Source organism: Oncorhynchus gorbuscha, unplaced genomic scaffold (genome assembly GCF_021184085.1).
Source record: "Oncorhynchus gorbuscha isolate QuinsamMale2020 ecotype Even-year unplaced genomic scaffold, OgorEven_v1.0 Un_scaffold_750, whole genome shotgun sequence".
Lineage (NCBI taxonomy): Eukaryota > Metazoa > Chordata > Actinopteri > Salmoniformes > Salmonidae > Oncorhynchus > Oncorhynchus gorbuscha.
The window spans coordinates 256271-272798 of record NW_025745793.1 but is presented as its reverse complement, the minus strand read 5'-3'; the positions used below and the strand labels follow the sequence as shown (position 1 = coordinate 272798).

The window sequence follows — 16528 nt, the reverse complement described above, 5'->3', positions numbered from 1 at the left end:
GAGACAACGTGGAGATAAGGAGTAGCAAAATCTATATTTATTAAAGAAGTAACTAAGTATAATATACAATGGTGTGTGTAATCAGTAATCAGTAGTGTAAGTGAGTGTTTTGCATGCATGAATGTGATAATGCAGGGTGATGAAAGGTGCCAAAGCAAACAAACAAACGGCCACCAAGAACCACAACACAATCTACAACGGGTGTCTGCATGGAGAGAGTCTCCTCCATGAATGTGGAAGAGGTCTATTTATCCTGGGAGACACCTGGCCCAGGTGTTTCCCATGTAGCTGACGACCCTCTCAACTCCGCCCACCGGCATCCTAATAAGAAAACAAGAACAAAGACAGAATACGGCAGACAGAGTGGGAGGGTCGTCACATTCCCCCCATAAAACCGGGGACCAACAAGGACCCGGAACAACATACCAGCCTCCCGCGTCCCAAATTGACACAGGCCTCTGCGTCCCAAATTGACACAGGCCTCTGCGTCCCAAATTGACACAGGTCTCTGCGTCCCAAATTGACACAGGCCTCTGCGTCCCAAATTGACACAGGCCTCTGCGCCCCAAATTGACACAGGCCTCTGCGCCCCAAATTGACACAGGCCTCTGCGCCCCAAATTGACACAGGCCTCTGCGCCCCAAATTGACACAGGCCTCTGTGCCCCAAATTGATGAGGGTTTACGTGTTCACACTTACAATTTGCCCCAGCCAACCTCCTCCCCAGACCTCAGCAACCTTCGCACAGGAAGCAACATTTAAGAGGAAAGAAAACAAGACCAGGAGGGAGCAGACAGGACAGAGAGAACATGACAATACGAAACAATGGTTAGTCACGTAAACATTAGGAACAGGGCGCACGAGAGAGCGCATCAGCAATCACGTTTTCAGTCCCCGGATGTGCCTCACATCGAGATGAAATGATTGTAAAAATAAACACCATCGCATTATCCTCTGGTTTGGACACATCATGGACCTCAAAAAAGTGAGGGGGTTATGGTCGGTGTAGACCACAATAGGTACTACCCCCGACCCGACATACACTTCGAAGTGTTGTAGCGCCCAAATGAGTGCTAGCGCTTCCTTTTCAATAACCGAATAGTTCAACTGATAATCGTTAAACTTTTTAGAAAAGAAACTAACAGGCTTCTCAATCCCAGACACATCTGCTTGCAGCAAAACTGCACCTGCCCCCACATGACTAGCATCCACCTGCAAGGTAAATGACAAATCCATGCGAGGAGCAGCCAGCACTGGAGTTGAGGTAAGCAACCTCTTTGAATCTTCAAAAGCGTGTTGACAACGAGTAGACCAAACGTAAACAGCCTTAGCTTTCAGCATATCTGTCAAGGGAGCGACCACAGTAGAGAAGTTATTACAAAAACTACGGTAATAACCAATCATGCCCAAGAAACGCATCAGTTCCTTTTTAGTAGTTGGTGGTGGAAAAGCATCAATAGCCACCACTTTAGCCCGAACAGGACGCACTTCACCCTGCCCAACCACTTTTCCAAGGTATGTAACGGTCGCCTGAGCAAACTCACATTTTGCCAGATTGATTGTGAGGCGACCTGCAGCCAGACGTTCAAACAAGGCTTGAATACGGGACAGATGTTCTTCCCAAGTATCTGCATAGATCACTACATCGTCCAAATAAACAGCGCACCCGGTCAGACCGGCGACAACCCTGTTCATAAGTCGCTGAAAAGTGGCAGGTGCATTGCGCAGACCGAAACTCATAACTGAATACGAGTACAGACCAAAGGGTGTAATAAAGGCAGAGATTTCACGTGCCCTACTCGTCAGTGGCACCTGCCAATAGCCTTTTAACAGGTCAAATTTGCTCACAAACTTAGCTGCACCGACTTGATCAACACAGTCCTCCATCCGAGGAAGAGGAAATGAATCTGGCTTTGTGACACTGTTTACCTTACGGTAGTCCGTACAAAAACGGTTTGTTCCATCCGGTTTACTGACCAAGATACAGGGAGAAGCCCAACTGGAGAAAGAAGGCTCTGCTATCTTACTCTCCAGCATGTACTTGACCTCAGCATCCAGACAACGTAGTTTCTCTGAAGAAACTCTATAGAACCGCTGACGAATGGGGTCAGCACCTCCAATGTCAATATCATGTTCTATTAAGTTTGTACGTGTAGGTGTATCAGAAAATAAACCTGGAAATCTCTGAATCAGACCAACCATCTCTTTCCGCTCATCAACAGGTAGGTGAGTGAGAAGACTGTCTAAAATATCCAGTGTTTCTGAATTTTTCAATCTACCCTGCAATATACAATCGTCAGGACCAGGAACATCTTCCTCCTCATGCACAGATCTAGCACGACAAGAACCCAAGGAAACAACGGTATCAGCCAAAAGAACAGGTTTACCGTCCTCTGTAGAATCCCACTGTTCAGTCTCAGAGGAACGTGCATAATAGGGTTTTAACAGATTTACATGGCACAGCTGGTGTGCTTTCCTCCGTTCTGGAGTGGCAACTAGATAATTTTGCTCAGTGTACTGGCGCACCACTGTATATGGACCTTGAAACTTGGCTTGAAAAGGAGAACCAACAATTGGCAGCAGAGCAAGAACCTGGTCACCTGGACTAAAGTGACGAGGCTCAGTTCGGCGATCAAATATGCCCTTCATCCTATCCTGTGAAGATGATAACTTCTCTTTAGCCATTTCACCAGCGGCATACAGCCGTCGCCGGAAATCACACACATACGAACACAGGGACTGAGGAGGCTCGGGAGACTTCCAGTCATCCTGGAGAACAGATAAAAGTCCACGCACCCTATGTCCAAACACAAGGTCATTTGGACTGAAACCTGTGCTCTCCTGTGAAACTTCCCTAGCGGCTAACAGTAACCAAGGCAACCCCTCCTCCCAATCCTTATCCATCTCAGTACAATAAGCTCTCAACAAAGACTTAAGTGTTTGATGGAAACGTTCCAGTGCTCCTTGACTTTGCGCGTGATAGGCGCTAGACACATTGTGTTTAATATGAAGCTGTTGAAGAACCTGACCAAACAGATTAGAGGTAAAATTAGATCCTTGATCACTCTGAATGACCTTAGGGATTCCAAACAATGAGAGAAACTGAGTCAAAGCTTTTAACACCGATTTAGTCGTGATAGATCGGAGAGGATAGGCAGCAGGAAACCTAGTGGTCTGACACATCACAGTGAACAGGTAACTGCTACCCTTTTTAGAATGAGGCAGAGGACCCACACAGTCAATAATTAGATACTCAAAAGGTTGGCTGAGTACAGGAATAGGAAACAATGGTACTGGTTTAATAGCTTGATTAGGCTTACCAGTTAATTGACAGGTGTGACAAGTTTTGATAAAATCAGAAACATCCCTCTTTAATCTAGGCCAAAAGAAATGTCTTAATATGCGATTGTAGGTTTTCCTCACCCCCATATGTCCAGCAACGTCACTGTGAGAAGTTTCCAACACCAACTCACGAAGCTTAACTGGTACAACAACCTGACTAATTGCCTCCCCCAGAAAAACACTATCATGAGACACCCACTTTCTCATCAGGACATCCTCTTGGAGAAAATAGCCATGGGCGACATCTCCCAACTGTTCTATAGGCACAATTTGATCACGCAACTCTTCCAACGTGGGGTCATCCCGTTGAGCATTGATTAGATCTGAGCGGGTTACAGATAACGGGATAACAGGGAAAACAGTGACATACTTTGTATTATTATCATTAGTCGGCGCAGTGACTAGTTCGCCACGGCTCATAGAACGTGTCACTGCACACGCAGAGAACACCTCTGGGAAACTCTGTACACTCTCATCAGGAATCCCAACAAATGACGGCTTAGTGGAAACCACTAGAGATGGAAACACAACTGGCCATACCCGCTCACCTGCTAAGTTATTCCCAAGGATAACGTCGATACCCTCAATAGGCAATGAAGGACGCACCCCCACAACAACTTCACCCTTCACCAGCCCACAATCCAACATCAGTTTATGCAATGGAACTGACAGAGTGTTCAAACCTATTCCCCTAATTAGAACACTATTCCCCGAATCAGTCTCAGCAGAAAAGGGTAACACAGACTCCAACACAAATGATTCAGAGGCACCTGTGTCTCTCAGGATCTTCACTGGCACTAGGTCTTTACTTCCTAACATAGACACAAAACCTTCTGTAATGAAAGGTAAATAGTCTGGATCAATATGGACTTTCACATTCTCCTGGGCCTGAGGAAATGAGTCAAGAATGAACTGATGTGGAACAGGTGCAGCTAACGCAGCAGGCTTAGATTTAGCGTAAGCACCCTTTGACCTGAGAAGTGGACATTCGTTTTCCAATGACCTGAACCTTGACAGTAGTGACACTCCTGCCCAAAGTCAGCCTTACCATGGGAGTCAGGTTCAACCCTAGTTGAATAGAACTCTGCCCGAGAATCAAAGTATCTCGGTGAGCGAAGCCCAAATCTATCCGAACACCCCCACTCTTTCCGAATACGGGGTTTTGCAAAGACACTTTTGTGAGTCAACACATACTCGTCCGCCAAAACCGCAGCTTCAGCAACATTCTTTACTTTCTGTTCATTAATATAAGTGGCAATACGATCAGGAATTGTGTCCTTAAATTGCTCTAACATAATCAGATCACACAGCCCTTGGAAAGTCACAACTGCAGAGGCAGAACACCAGCGATTAAACTGTAAAGATAACTGTCGCGCAAACTCAACATGAGTCTGGTTATCGTCCCTTTTTAAAGTTCTAAATCGTTGGCGGTAAGCCTCAGGGACCAATTCATAAATCTGTAACACAGCTGTTTTAACTTTATCATAACTGGCACTGTCGTGTACACTAAGAGCTGAATATGCTTCCTGCGCTTTACCAGTCAGCACACACTGCAACATTAAAGTGCGGTCAGAATCAGGCCAACTCCTAGCGTCAGCAACCCGCTCAAACAACGAAAAGAATGTCTCGGGGTCCCTTTCATTAAACCGAGGCAATAACCGCAAGTTCCCAACAATATCAAATGTCTCTGGGGCACGACCAAAAGCGGAACTACCCCTAGGTAAATCTGGGTGACCTTCCCAAAACAAACTCTCCCCTGAGATCTTTCCTTCCCTAACCAACTCTATACGTTCTTGTTGCAACTTGATTTTAGCACGCTCCATATCTTGTTTAAATGCCAATTCCTTTTCATATTTCACACGATCATGCTCTAGCTTCTCACGATCATGCTCTAGCTTCTCACGATCATGCTCTAGCTGTAACAAAAGCAGTTCTTTCTGCTGTTCAAAAAGAAGGCTACTAGGACTAACCGATGGAATGGCCATTGTAACGTTATGGGGAGACAACAAATCCTCAGCAGAGGCTGGCCCGGTGGTAACTTCAAGAATACCACTCTCCATCAGATTGGCTTTCAATATCAACCTAATAGAATTCTTTAGACGTTTATCACTAATCTCAACCTTGTAGTGTTCGCGACCTTCAACAGCTGTTCTTTAGTACCTAAATCTAACAATTCCTCTGATGGAGAGCGAATGAACTTATCTACATAAGACGCCATAATCACACAAAAAACAATTCTCGCTCTTCCCTTCTGCTGAGCACACCAGAACACAACCCGAGAATTGACAATCACCCTGAGCACCACAGAAGAGAGATGAGATATGGAGCTTCCCCAAAACCTACAATAACTCAACCCTAGTCTTCGTGCAGATTTGCGGTGGGAATTTACGCACTGTAGCCCGCTGGCAAGGAAATAGAACTCCCCAGCATGCTGGCAAATTCCACCAAGCCACGGATGTGCCCCCGAGACAACTGCTCAGTCCACAGACACCACACAAAAATAACAAACATTAACCATGCCCAACATATTCAAAAAAATGAAACACGTCGCTAAACCTATCAGGGGAAAAAGGCTATAGCTCCGGGTAGCAAGTTCCACTACCCTACCCAAATCTCCCACCGAGGTACACAGCAGATTACTCACTTCAGACTGACGTCCCAACAGAAAGTAGAACAAGAGTTCAGGCTAGGCAGGGCCTGAAACTAACCATTATACTCTCTCCAACATAGCACACAAACCAAACAAAAAAAGGCAACCAATACTGGGCCGATCACACTCAAACACCATATTCAATCCAAACACGTACCTCCACGGTCTCCCAAACCAATAGTTCAAAGATCCCGGATGAGCCCCACTTGTCACGAACCGGCTCAAAGCCCGTAACAAAGGGAGACAACGTGGAGATAAGGAGTAGCAAAATCTATATTTATTAAAGAAGTAACTAAGTATAATATACAATGGTGTGTGTAATCAGTAATCAGTAGTGTAAGTGAGTGTTTTGCATGCATGAATGTGATAATGCAGGGTGATGAAAGGTGCCAAAGCAAACAAACAAACGGCCACCAAGAACCACAACACAATCTACAACGGGTGTCTGCATGGAGAGAGTCTCCTCCATGAATGTGGAAGAGGTCTATTTATCCTGGGAGACACCTGGCCCAGGTGTTTCCCATGTAGCTGACGACCCTCTCAACTCCGCCCACCGGCATCCTAATAAGAAAACAAGAACAAAGACAGAATACGGCAGACAGAGTGGGAGGGTCGTCACATCTGTACCAGGAGGTCCAAGACAAATTGGAATCTTTACAGGCTACTTATGGGTTAAAAGTGAATGTTATGTGGGCGCACGAGTGGACGGAACTCAGTCTGATCCTCATGTTCGAGCTTTCCTTTCCAGCTTTGACACCAGAACCCTTGGAACCCCGACAGGCCTTGTATGGAGGTCGTACCAATGCTTTGACATTACGGTATGTAGCGCAACCCTATGAGACAATAGGATATGCAGACTTTACACCCCTTTATCCTCATGTAATGAGTTCCTCTTGTTATCCTAAGGGTCATCCTGAAATTATTCACCGTGACTTTGACTTACTACAAAACTATTTTGGTCTGATTAAAGCAACTTTTTACCCTCCCCTGGGGTTGTTTCTGCCAGTGTTGCCTTACAAGGGACCTCAAGGAAAATGTTTATTTCCCCTTTTGCACCTGCAGTGAAAACAACAACCAGGAAAAGCCTTGTGATAATTCAGATCAAGAAAGAGCCCTGACAGGTGTATGGGTCACTGTTGAATTCTCTAAGGCTCTAGAGAAGGGCTATCTTGTGGCCAAAATCTTTGAAGTGTGGAACTGTTCCAGGAAATCCGACACTCTTTTTAAGGAGTACATCGAGACATCCTTGAGATGCAAGCAAATGGCTTCGGGGTATCCTGCATCGGTCACAGATCAAGAGAGCAAAGACAAGTACATTCAGGACTATCACGACAGAGAAGGTATACGTCTTGACCCTGACAGAATAGAGGTCAACAAAACCAAAATAAATCTGTCAATTTTATTTAAACTCACTTTGGGGCAAACTATCGCAGAGAAGCAATATGCTAACAACGTCGATCGTTAAGGGTCCCGAAGAATTTATGGAATTTGTTTTTTTCAGACCAATACGAAATTTCACGTTTTTCATTCTTGAGTCAAGACATTGCTCTGGTGAAATGGAGACGTAACATGAAGTGTGTTCTACCCCCGGGTAATGCAAATGTGTTTCTTGCCGCATTTACCACGGCCTATGGTCGACTTGAACTGAACACACTCATGGAACAGTTGCAGAGGTGTGTTCTGATGGACTTGCTTAAGTACCACAGAAGCATACAAGATTGCTGATGACAGAAGACCGACCTGGGTGGCATCAGTTTCTTAAAGCCCTGGCAATCCTCAACATTCCCCTTTCAGGTCTACCAAACTATAAGCTTTGTCAACAGATTCAACCTTTAAAACAAAACCCTTCAAAGAGCTACAGCACCCCTAAAGATGTTCTAGCAACCCCTTCCTCCTTTGAAAGGGCTGATAACTCATTTATGGGTGAGTCCTCACCCCTGAACGTATGGGTGGTTAGACTTTTGAATGACTTTGGATTAAATTCAATATATTTTATTTGAAAAAAATTATACAATTTAACATTTTGTGACATTCTTTAAACATTTGACGTGAGCATACACCTTGATTACAGGGTCTTAAAGGACACATACTTGAACACTTTTGATGTTTTCTAATAAAACAATCTACGGCGCTATCATTATAAAGAGATATAACATCTTCAAAAGAAACTCCACTGGCTCATTGACATAGGTAGAATACACAGTGTTGACCACATGTAGTGGAAAGGTTATCTTGTACTTGTTTGATGCTGTAGTAGATCTTTGAACCAATTTTGGTCAAAAACGGTTTAATAGATGTGGGGAAATGTGAAAATCTGGGGGGGAAAGCCGTAGGAATCAAAAAGAGTTGAGCTTTCTTCCTCCTTCATCTTCTAATGTCACAGCTAGCCATTGTTCACCCTGCATGTGTTTAGGATGGGTATTGACAATAGACATGGCCGGTCGTTCCATTTCTCAATAGGTTGTTCATCACAAGCCCATACTCCAATTGTTTTCCAATCAAGCGGCTCCTGAGCCCTTCTAGCTCGTGGGTATTCATGTTTTTGCTCAACGATCCTTAACATCTTAATAATAATCCACTAAGACTTGTCTTCAGACATTCACTTCCAACATTGAATCAGAGCGTGCATAAACAATCATACTAACTGTACAAGCTAAAGGTGTACTGAAACGCATTTCCAGCCTGAGGTTACCTTGGGACACCACAGACAGATTTCCTGAGGTGTCGTCATCATCAGGTGATAAATTGAACACCATACAATGTAACCCTCTGCAAAATAATTTCTATCAGTAGGTAAAGAGATCTTTTAGATGCCTCCCGGTAGCCAGGAATAGATTCTACAATTCTTGCACCGATATGTTGTTATTAAATTGTGGTTGGAAAGCCTTAGCAGGGACATGCCGGCCGTCCTGACAGCTACATACTCTGCATTGAAATGTTGAGAATTAAAGTTTTTTTTATGTAGCGGGGTAAAGGGTCTAGAAACAGGTTTTCTTGACTACAGATTCTACTTCCCGCAGGTATGCTAAATGTTTTCATGGTAATTCTTTGGAGAGGGTAAAGGTAATTTCCTTTCATCAAAGCCTGTGAATGACCCAGATGAATGGCCGGAGATACAGACACTTAAAAAAAAGTCACCAACACTTTTAAACTAAAGTTATGATAACTCTATAGGCTTTGGAAAATTGGTTGTATAATTCCAACTTTGATTATTCATTTATATATATGTGCAGACCTATTACTGGGGAGAGACAGGTCAAATCCATTGTGCTCAATGATGCAGTCCTGTGTACACTCGAATGATGGTGTTTTTATCATGCGTGAGGGTTTAAGTTAACCCCCAATGCCGCCACCACCTCGTCCCAACTGTTGAACTTTTGGGGACAGTTTTTCCAACGGACCAACACCCATTTTTGACCCTTTTCTCTCTTTGGATCCAGAATCTCCTCCACGTGAAAGACTTTGTCTTTACCCAGCTGTACCTTCTGGAGTTCCTTCTCATAAAAGGAACCCTCTATAAGCTCCCCATCATAATCTTGTAGACAGGGGGTATACGTGGTAGACATTTGGTAACTGAACAACTCATCGCTGTAACCTTGCTCATATTTTTTGTCAAACACTCCTCAACTTGGATATATGTACCAAGTCCCCTACTATGAATAAAAAAATTAAAAAATTCTTACGGCAAAGGGAGAACAAACCATACAGATTTTTAAAGACTTTTCAGAAGAGACCTCGGAGGGCTTCATCCGTATATTCTTATGGTAGCTGTAGTTATAACCCTTCACGAAATCTTGAACTATATCCACATATCTATGGGTGTTGTGAGCCGTAAAGTATTTCCACATCCTCTCCTTCAAAGTTCTGTTAAAGCGTTCAACAACTGAAGCTTTCAAATCCGAACCTGTAGCAAAATGTACAATATTATTATATAAAAATTACCGCCGTCAGTCTGTACTTTCTTGCGTGTTCCTCCTTTCTTCAGGATAGTCAAAGACCTGGGTCACCTCTGCCCAACTCTTATTTTTTTAAGTACTTACAAGTACTATTTTGGAGATAATATATATAACCGTTAGCATGTATCGATTTCTGTCATTTTTTGTCTGCAAGGGCCTGCATGTCACATAGATCTGCCTGAAACTGGGACAAGGGATGAGTAGAGAACTCTATTTGGTGGAAATAGTTTACTCACAGGTTTATGCAGAGTGTAAGAATCCTGCTCTGCTAGCCAATCATTCACTTGCGCATTGCTTAACCTGCTACCTGTTTCTTCAGCTATAGCTCTCTGGAACCTCTCCTTCCCCCGAAAGACCCTGGGTTAGAGGGGGTGGAATAAATGTTTTCCAACATCTCCGCCATCCTTCTGGCCTCTCTGATGTACAATAACATTAATAAGCCCCTTTCAAATAACGAGAACATTTTATTTTTGCAAATATTTTTTCCAAGCAAGTATTACGTATCCATCGTTCACTTTATTTTCAGTAATTTGCTGCATAACATTTGTAAATTCTCTCAAAAGAAAAACATATTTATTCTCTTTAACATCGTATGCATATAGTTACCCATTACTTTATAGCTAAATAAAAATATATACATTGTTACTCGTTCTCTTGGGGTTTATTGAGCCAGAAAGTCACCACCTCAGCCACCAAAACTTCCTTGTATTTGTTGTCGTCCACCAGTGCGTGTCTGGCTTCTTTGAGTTTCTCATGCATGTAGATCACCTCCTTCAGTTCGTGTAGGAAAGCCTCGGTTACAACGTAAACCCTGGGAATAGACTGCACAAGAACCTAAGACTCCAGGGCTCTGACCATCAATGGTATAAAGCAGCTGGACCACAGTCTTTTCACCAGCTCCTCAAAGTGGTTGAAGAAGAAGTACCTGGGTGGGTCGTATAAACACGGAGGTCGTCGTTGGCTGGGGTGATTGATCTCATAACCGGGGCATTTTTCTCTTATACTCTCCAATCACCACGTCTAAAAGTGTGGCTACAGAGGTCTTGATGGTGTCCACAAATATAGTACTGACCACCCCACCAAACACATCCTCAGGCTGTGTACATGTAGGGGGTTTTGGGGGGGCTTGCCTGGCGGGAGTAGAAAGGAGGGCTGTGAGGCATAGAGTCTTCAGGGTCTGGTACCCACAACATATTGGAGTCCTCATATGGCATATGAATATCCATGGTATATGCTGAAATGAAGAACCAGATGCTTTATGGTCACCCCTTTTATTGGTGAACCATTCCTTTGGTACCGGGGTGTGGTTAATGTAACAGCCACATACTTAGTTTTTTTCAGGGGATGATCCTTCTGAGGATGACCCTTCTGGGGTTTACTTTGAATCATAATCCTTAGGATTTGTATAGATCATGCACTTGTAACAGTATAATTTTAAACCGTCCCCTCGCCCATACCCGGGCGCGAACCAGGGACCTTCTGCACACATCAACAACAGTCACCCTCGAAGCGTCGTTACCCATCGCTCCACAAAAGCCACGGCCCTTGCAGAGCAAGGCGAAACACTACTTCAAGGTCTCAGAGCAAGTGACGTAACCGATTGAAACGCTATTTAGCGCACACCGCTAACTAAGCTAGCCGTTTCACATCCGTTACACACTTCCTTAGTTGAACAATACTCTGCTGTTGTTGGCTCTGTACAAAAAGAGCATCCACTAACTCTAACATGTTCAATTCCATTAAATCCCAACTTTTAAAAAGCCAAAGCCAACTGCTTCTTTTCCCGCCTTTCCTTCCAGTTCTCTGCTGCCAATGACTGGAAAGAATGGCAATAATCACTGAAGTTGGAGACATATCTCCCTCACTAACTTAATGCATCAGCTGTCAGAGCAGCTTACCGATCACTACACCTGTACATAGCCCAACCAACTACCTCGTCCCCATATTGTTATTCATTTTATTTATATTTGTTTTGCTCCCATGCATCACTCCAGTGTTTATTTGCGAAATTGTAATTATTTTGCCACTACAGCCTATTTCTTGCCTTCCCTTATCATACTTCATTTGCACGTACTGTATATAGACTTTTCTATTGTGTTATTGACTGTATGTTTGTTAATTCCATGTGTAACTCTGTGTTTGTCACACTGCTTTGCTTTATCTTGGCCAGGTCACAGTTGTAAATGAGAACTTGTTCTCAACTGGCTTACCTGGTTAAATAAAGGTAAAATAAAAAATCTTATTTAAAATGATGGCTTACATTGTGATACCATTGCTTTTGTTCTGGTTTTATGCAGTAGTGCTGTATACTGATTACAATACAGTTCCTCAACTTTTTTTATATCAGGGACTGGAAAGCTTTAGTAGCAAGTCCTTGTAGGACAACTTAAATGAAGTAATCTGAATAACAACCATCAGTATCCCTTGATGAGAAGTGCTTGAGAAACACCGTATTAGCTTTTATCAGTTAAACGCCACGATCGGGCTCACCTCAGTGCCTCAATCAAACTCATCTCTGCCCCCCCGTAGCCTGTAGAGATGGAGGACGGTAGCATCGTCATCAACGTGCGCAACCAGAACAACTACCACTGCCGCTGCCGCATGGTGGTGCGCAGCCTGGACGGCGGCGAGACGCTACCCTTGGAGCAGCTGTTGTTTGACTCCACCCTGATAGACCCTGTGGTAGCGGCAGGGGCGCTGCAGAAGGAAGGCGTGATGTACTTCACCAACCCAGCTGACAGTACTCACAGTAAGGACTATGGGGTTGGGTTGGGGCCCTCTGGTGGACAGAATGGGTGGGAAACAGGAATAGTGGTGAGTTATTATTTGTTTTACTTCAACCTTTCTGTCCCTCTTGCTTTCTTTCCCTTCCTCTCTGTCTCTCTCTTTCCTTTCTTCCAGGGGTCAACCTAACCCTGCGCTGGTCTCTGACCAATGGCACGTCGTGGGAGAAGAAGGCTGTCCAGATCTGGGCGGGGCCAAGCGGCTACTCCTGTATGACATCACTTACGAGCGGCAGGGCGGAGGACAGGAAGTTCATCTTCGTCATCTATGAGAAAGGCCACAAGGACTACTATGAGACCATCTCCTTTGCCAAGATCCACCTCTACGGTGGACTGTAGTAGAATGAGGCTGGGGGGGGTGGGTACTTTGTAGAGTCTGCTTCTAACCACTGGTCCATGGTCAGGGTCCGTATTCTCAAAGCCTCTCGGAATGCTGAACTAGGATACATTTGGACTTTTAGATCATAATGAATTAGATGACATAGACGGGGGACCTGATCCTAGATCAGCACTCCTACTCTGAGATGCTTTTAAAAATTTTGTATATAATCCCAAATATTTTTATCCGCTTAATAATAGTTATGGTTAGGATGGGAATTGGTGAATTTCACCTCTGGTTAGGGTATTTCATCTGGTTAGGGTATTTAATCTGTGGTTAGGGGGAGGAAGGGGGACTCATTGGACTTTGCAACACAACTTTATTTTGATAGGTGAAGGGAGACATGGAGAAATACAAACTCCTGCTGTTGTATGGCACCAAGAATGACAGGTTTGTGCCATTTTATCTTTAGGTGGCTTTTAAATACATCATGATTATATTAATTAGGGCAAAACGTAGCAAACCTCTTTCGCAACGGAAAATGGAAATTTGCTTTTCTTATTGGACAAGTTCAGGTAGCTCCTCCCTGTTTTAGTCTGTTTTCCTCAATTTGGTGCCTAATGTACATTTATTAGAATGGCCCAATCACAGGTACCCTGCCCTTTAATGAAGCTATGATAGTCTGTAATGATTGGTGGTATGTTGGTGTACTCTTCCTGACTGGACCTCCCATAGTTGAGAGAGGAAGAAATCCCTCACCTACATCTTTTATTTTGTGGGGAAGGAAAAAGGTTTGGGTGAGGTATGCGTCTCCAAGCCATACAAATATTTGGACAGACTTACTAAGCGTTTCCAACTGTACTATTTCCATAGGGCAATTTTTTTTAACAAAGAGTAAAAATATAGCTTTAGAGGAGGACATTTTAACGTCTGGTAAATCTAGCTCCCGTGCATCACAGCCCGTAACAGAATAGTTTCACTTTCAGAACGGATCTTGCCAACTTTTGGCATGAGAGAAGACCGTATGATGAGACAATAGTTTGAGGGAATTGGACTTGTAAATGATTGACTTGTGTCAGAATAGGACATGCACATTTTGAATCCATTATTATTTAGTTTTTCTTGAGCCAGGGATGTTATTGAAATCCCCCTTGTTGTGCTATCAGTTGAACGTTTATTACATCTTTTGCGACAGCATAGCCTAGTGGTTAGAGCGTTTGGACTAGTAACCGGAAGGTTGCAAGTTCAAACCCCGAGCTGACAAGGTACAAATCTGTCGTTCTGTCCCTGAACATGCAGTTAACCCACTGTTCCTAGGCCGTCATTGAAAATAAGATATTGTTCTTAACTGACTTGCCTAGTTAAATAAAGGTCAACATTTTTTAAATTTAAATGTGATTGTGTCACAAATGCCTCAACTCAGTGCCTGGCACTCCCCTTGTATGTGAAACAATGTGACAATTTACCTCCGGTTTCTATAGCATATTTGATCAGTCTCATCTAGCTAGCACACTTCAGTCCACAGCAGTTGTAGTTGTTTCTCTCAGCTCACCTATTTTATTTTGCATATATTCTTCTCTTATTGTAAGACTACATATCTTACAAAGTTTATTATCCTTCTTTTCCTGAAAGTGTGCAACTTCAATAGAATGCTTTCAATTCACGTTTTAAGCTAAGACTTGTGGTTTTAACATTTCAGATGTTTTCTGATCAAGACATTGAATTCCAATATAAATAGTGATTAAGGGAGGTGTGATGTGTGTCTGAGTACAAATATGATATTCTGTATGTACGTTTGGATATTGTACTGATGTTTTTCCAATTAGTGGTAATAGATCAGAACTGGGCTGCCTGTGTAAAAGCAGCCATTGAACTACAGTATGTGGAAACATATGTATCAGTTCATAAACCATGGAATGGGTACATCAAATCTTTTCCCAACTATTTTGCAGTCTATATGGCACAGATGTCAAGTTTTTTTTCTACTTAAATTAAACTGGTATACTTTTTTATTCATCCAAATTTTCTTTAACCAATTTTGATCTTTAATGCAGGGCCATCTTTCACTTGTCTCTTCAATTTTTGCAATAATGCTGCAATTAGTTGGTTGTAATCTTGAGTAGAGCAGATATTTCCATATATTTTTGTTAGCTGCCTGTGTGACAACTCCTCCGGTCCTATTTATGATATAATTTATAAAGATTATACCATTATTTTTTTTTAATCAATTATTATATTTGAGTTTAACCATAATATTTGTTCTGTCTTTTCTGGTGGATTAAACTGAAATTGCAACCAACTTGTTTTTTTTTTAAATTAGGAGAGAATTTATTTTTCAAGTAACAGAAAGTGAGAGGTTGTAATCTGAATAAAGGGGGGGGGGAATCAAAAGTAGTCATTTGTAGATCAATTCCAGTCATACTTTATCAAAAGCTTTTTCAAAGTCAGCTATGAATGCCAGGCCTGGTTTCCCAGATTTTTCATAGTGTTATATTGTTTCCAGTACTTGTCTTATATTATCTCCAATGGATCGTCCATGTAAAAAACCTGTCTGATTAGGATGAATAATATCTGACAATACCTTTTTAATTCTATACATTTTGCTAGAATTTTTGCATGACAACACTGAAGTGTAAGGGGCCTCCAGTTTTTTAAATGGACTGGATCTTTATATTTACAACTTTGGTCCTGTTTCAGTAACAATTAAATCAGACCTTGTTGAGTATCTGATAATCTAGCATTTTTATAGGAGTGCTCTGAGTACATAACAAAAAGGTTTGGTATACCTCAACTGGTATGCCATCCAGCCCTAGAGTTTTCCCAGACTTAAATGCTTTAATTTCATCAAGCAGTTCCTCCTCTGGAATTTGGCCTTCACATGAGTCTTTCTGGACAGCTGTTCATTCTACATTTATTAATAGAAAACAAAATCCTTACAATTATCTTCGGTTGGTGGAAATAGAGGAGACTGAAACGGAAACATATGCTTGAAGTACTTTGCTTCCTCTTTCAAAATATTGTTTGGCTAATCATGGGTGACTGACATTTGTTACACGTTTCAGTAAATTAGTAATTGGTAGCATTTCTATGTTGAAGAAAAAATATTCCATTCATTTTGCTCTATTATTATTATAAATTACACTTGAATAATTTAAGGGCCCCAATCGCCCCAAAGCTTACTCACATAATTATCTCGGAGTTTGTTACAGTACCTCTTTCTCTTCCCATGTTCCATTGCAGTCCATGCTGACACACACAGGCCCTCCTGTCCAGCTCGCTCCACTCTTACCCTGAGTCCCGTTCTTCAAACCAATCCAGGATTTTGTCTCACTATCTAGAGTCTTTCACAACACCAGACTGACAACATTACTTACATCCTCCATTCCTATACATTTCAAAGCAATAATATGCTAATATTTATGCAACACTTAACTGCCTGCCACCTGTTATAATATATTTATGTATTTAATGATATATA

General features: G+C 42.6%; 1 protein-coding gene across 1 annotated transcript in view; it reads left to right on the top strand.

The window, feature by feature from the left end:
* Positions 1-15345, top strand: part of LOC124020031 (sialidase-1-like) — a 29179-nt gene extending 13834 nt beyond the window's left edge. The window contains exons 5-6 of the mRNA XM_046335454.1: positions 12478-12697; positions 12850-15345. Of these exons, the coding sequence (XP_046191410.1) occupies positions 12478-12697; positions 12850-13070 (441 nt within the window). The 3' untranslated portion in view covers positions 13071-15345. The remainder of the gene's footprint in view (positions 1-12477; positions 12698-12849) is intronic.
* Positions 15346-16528: the final 1183 nt, after the last annotated feature.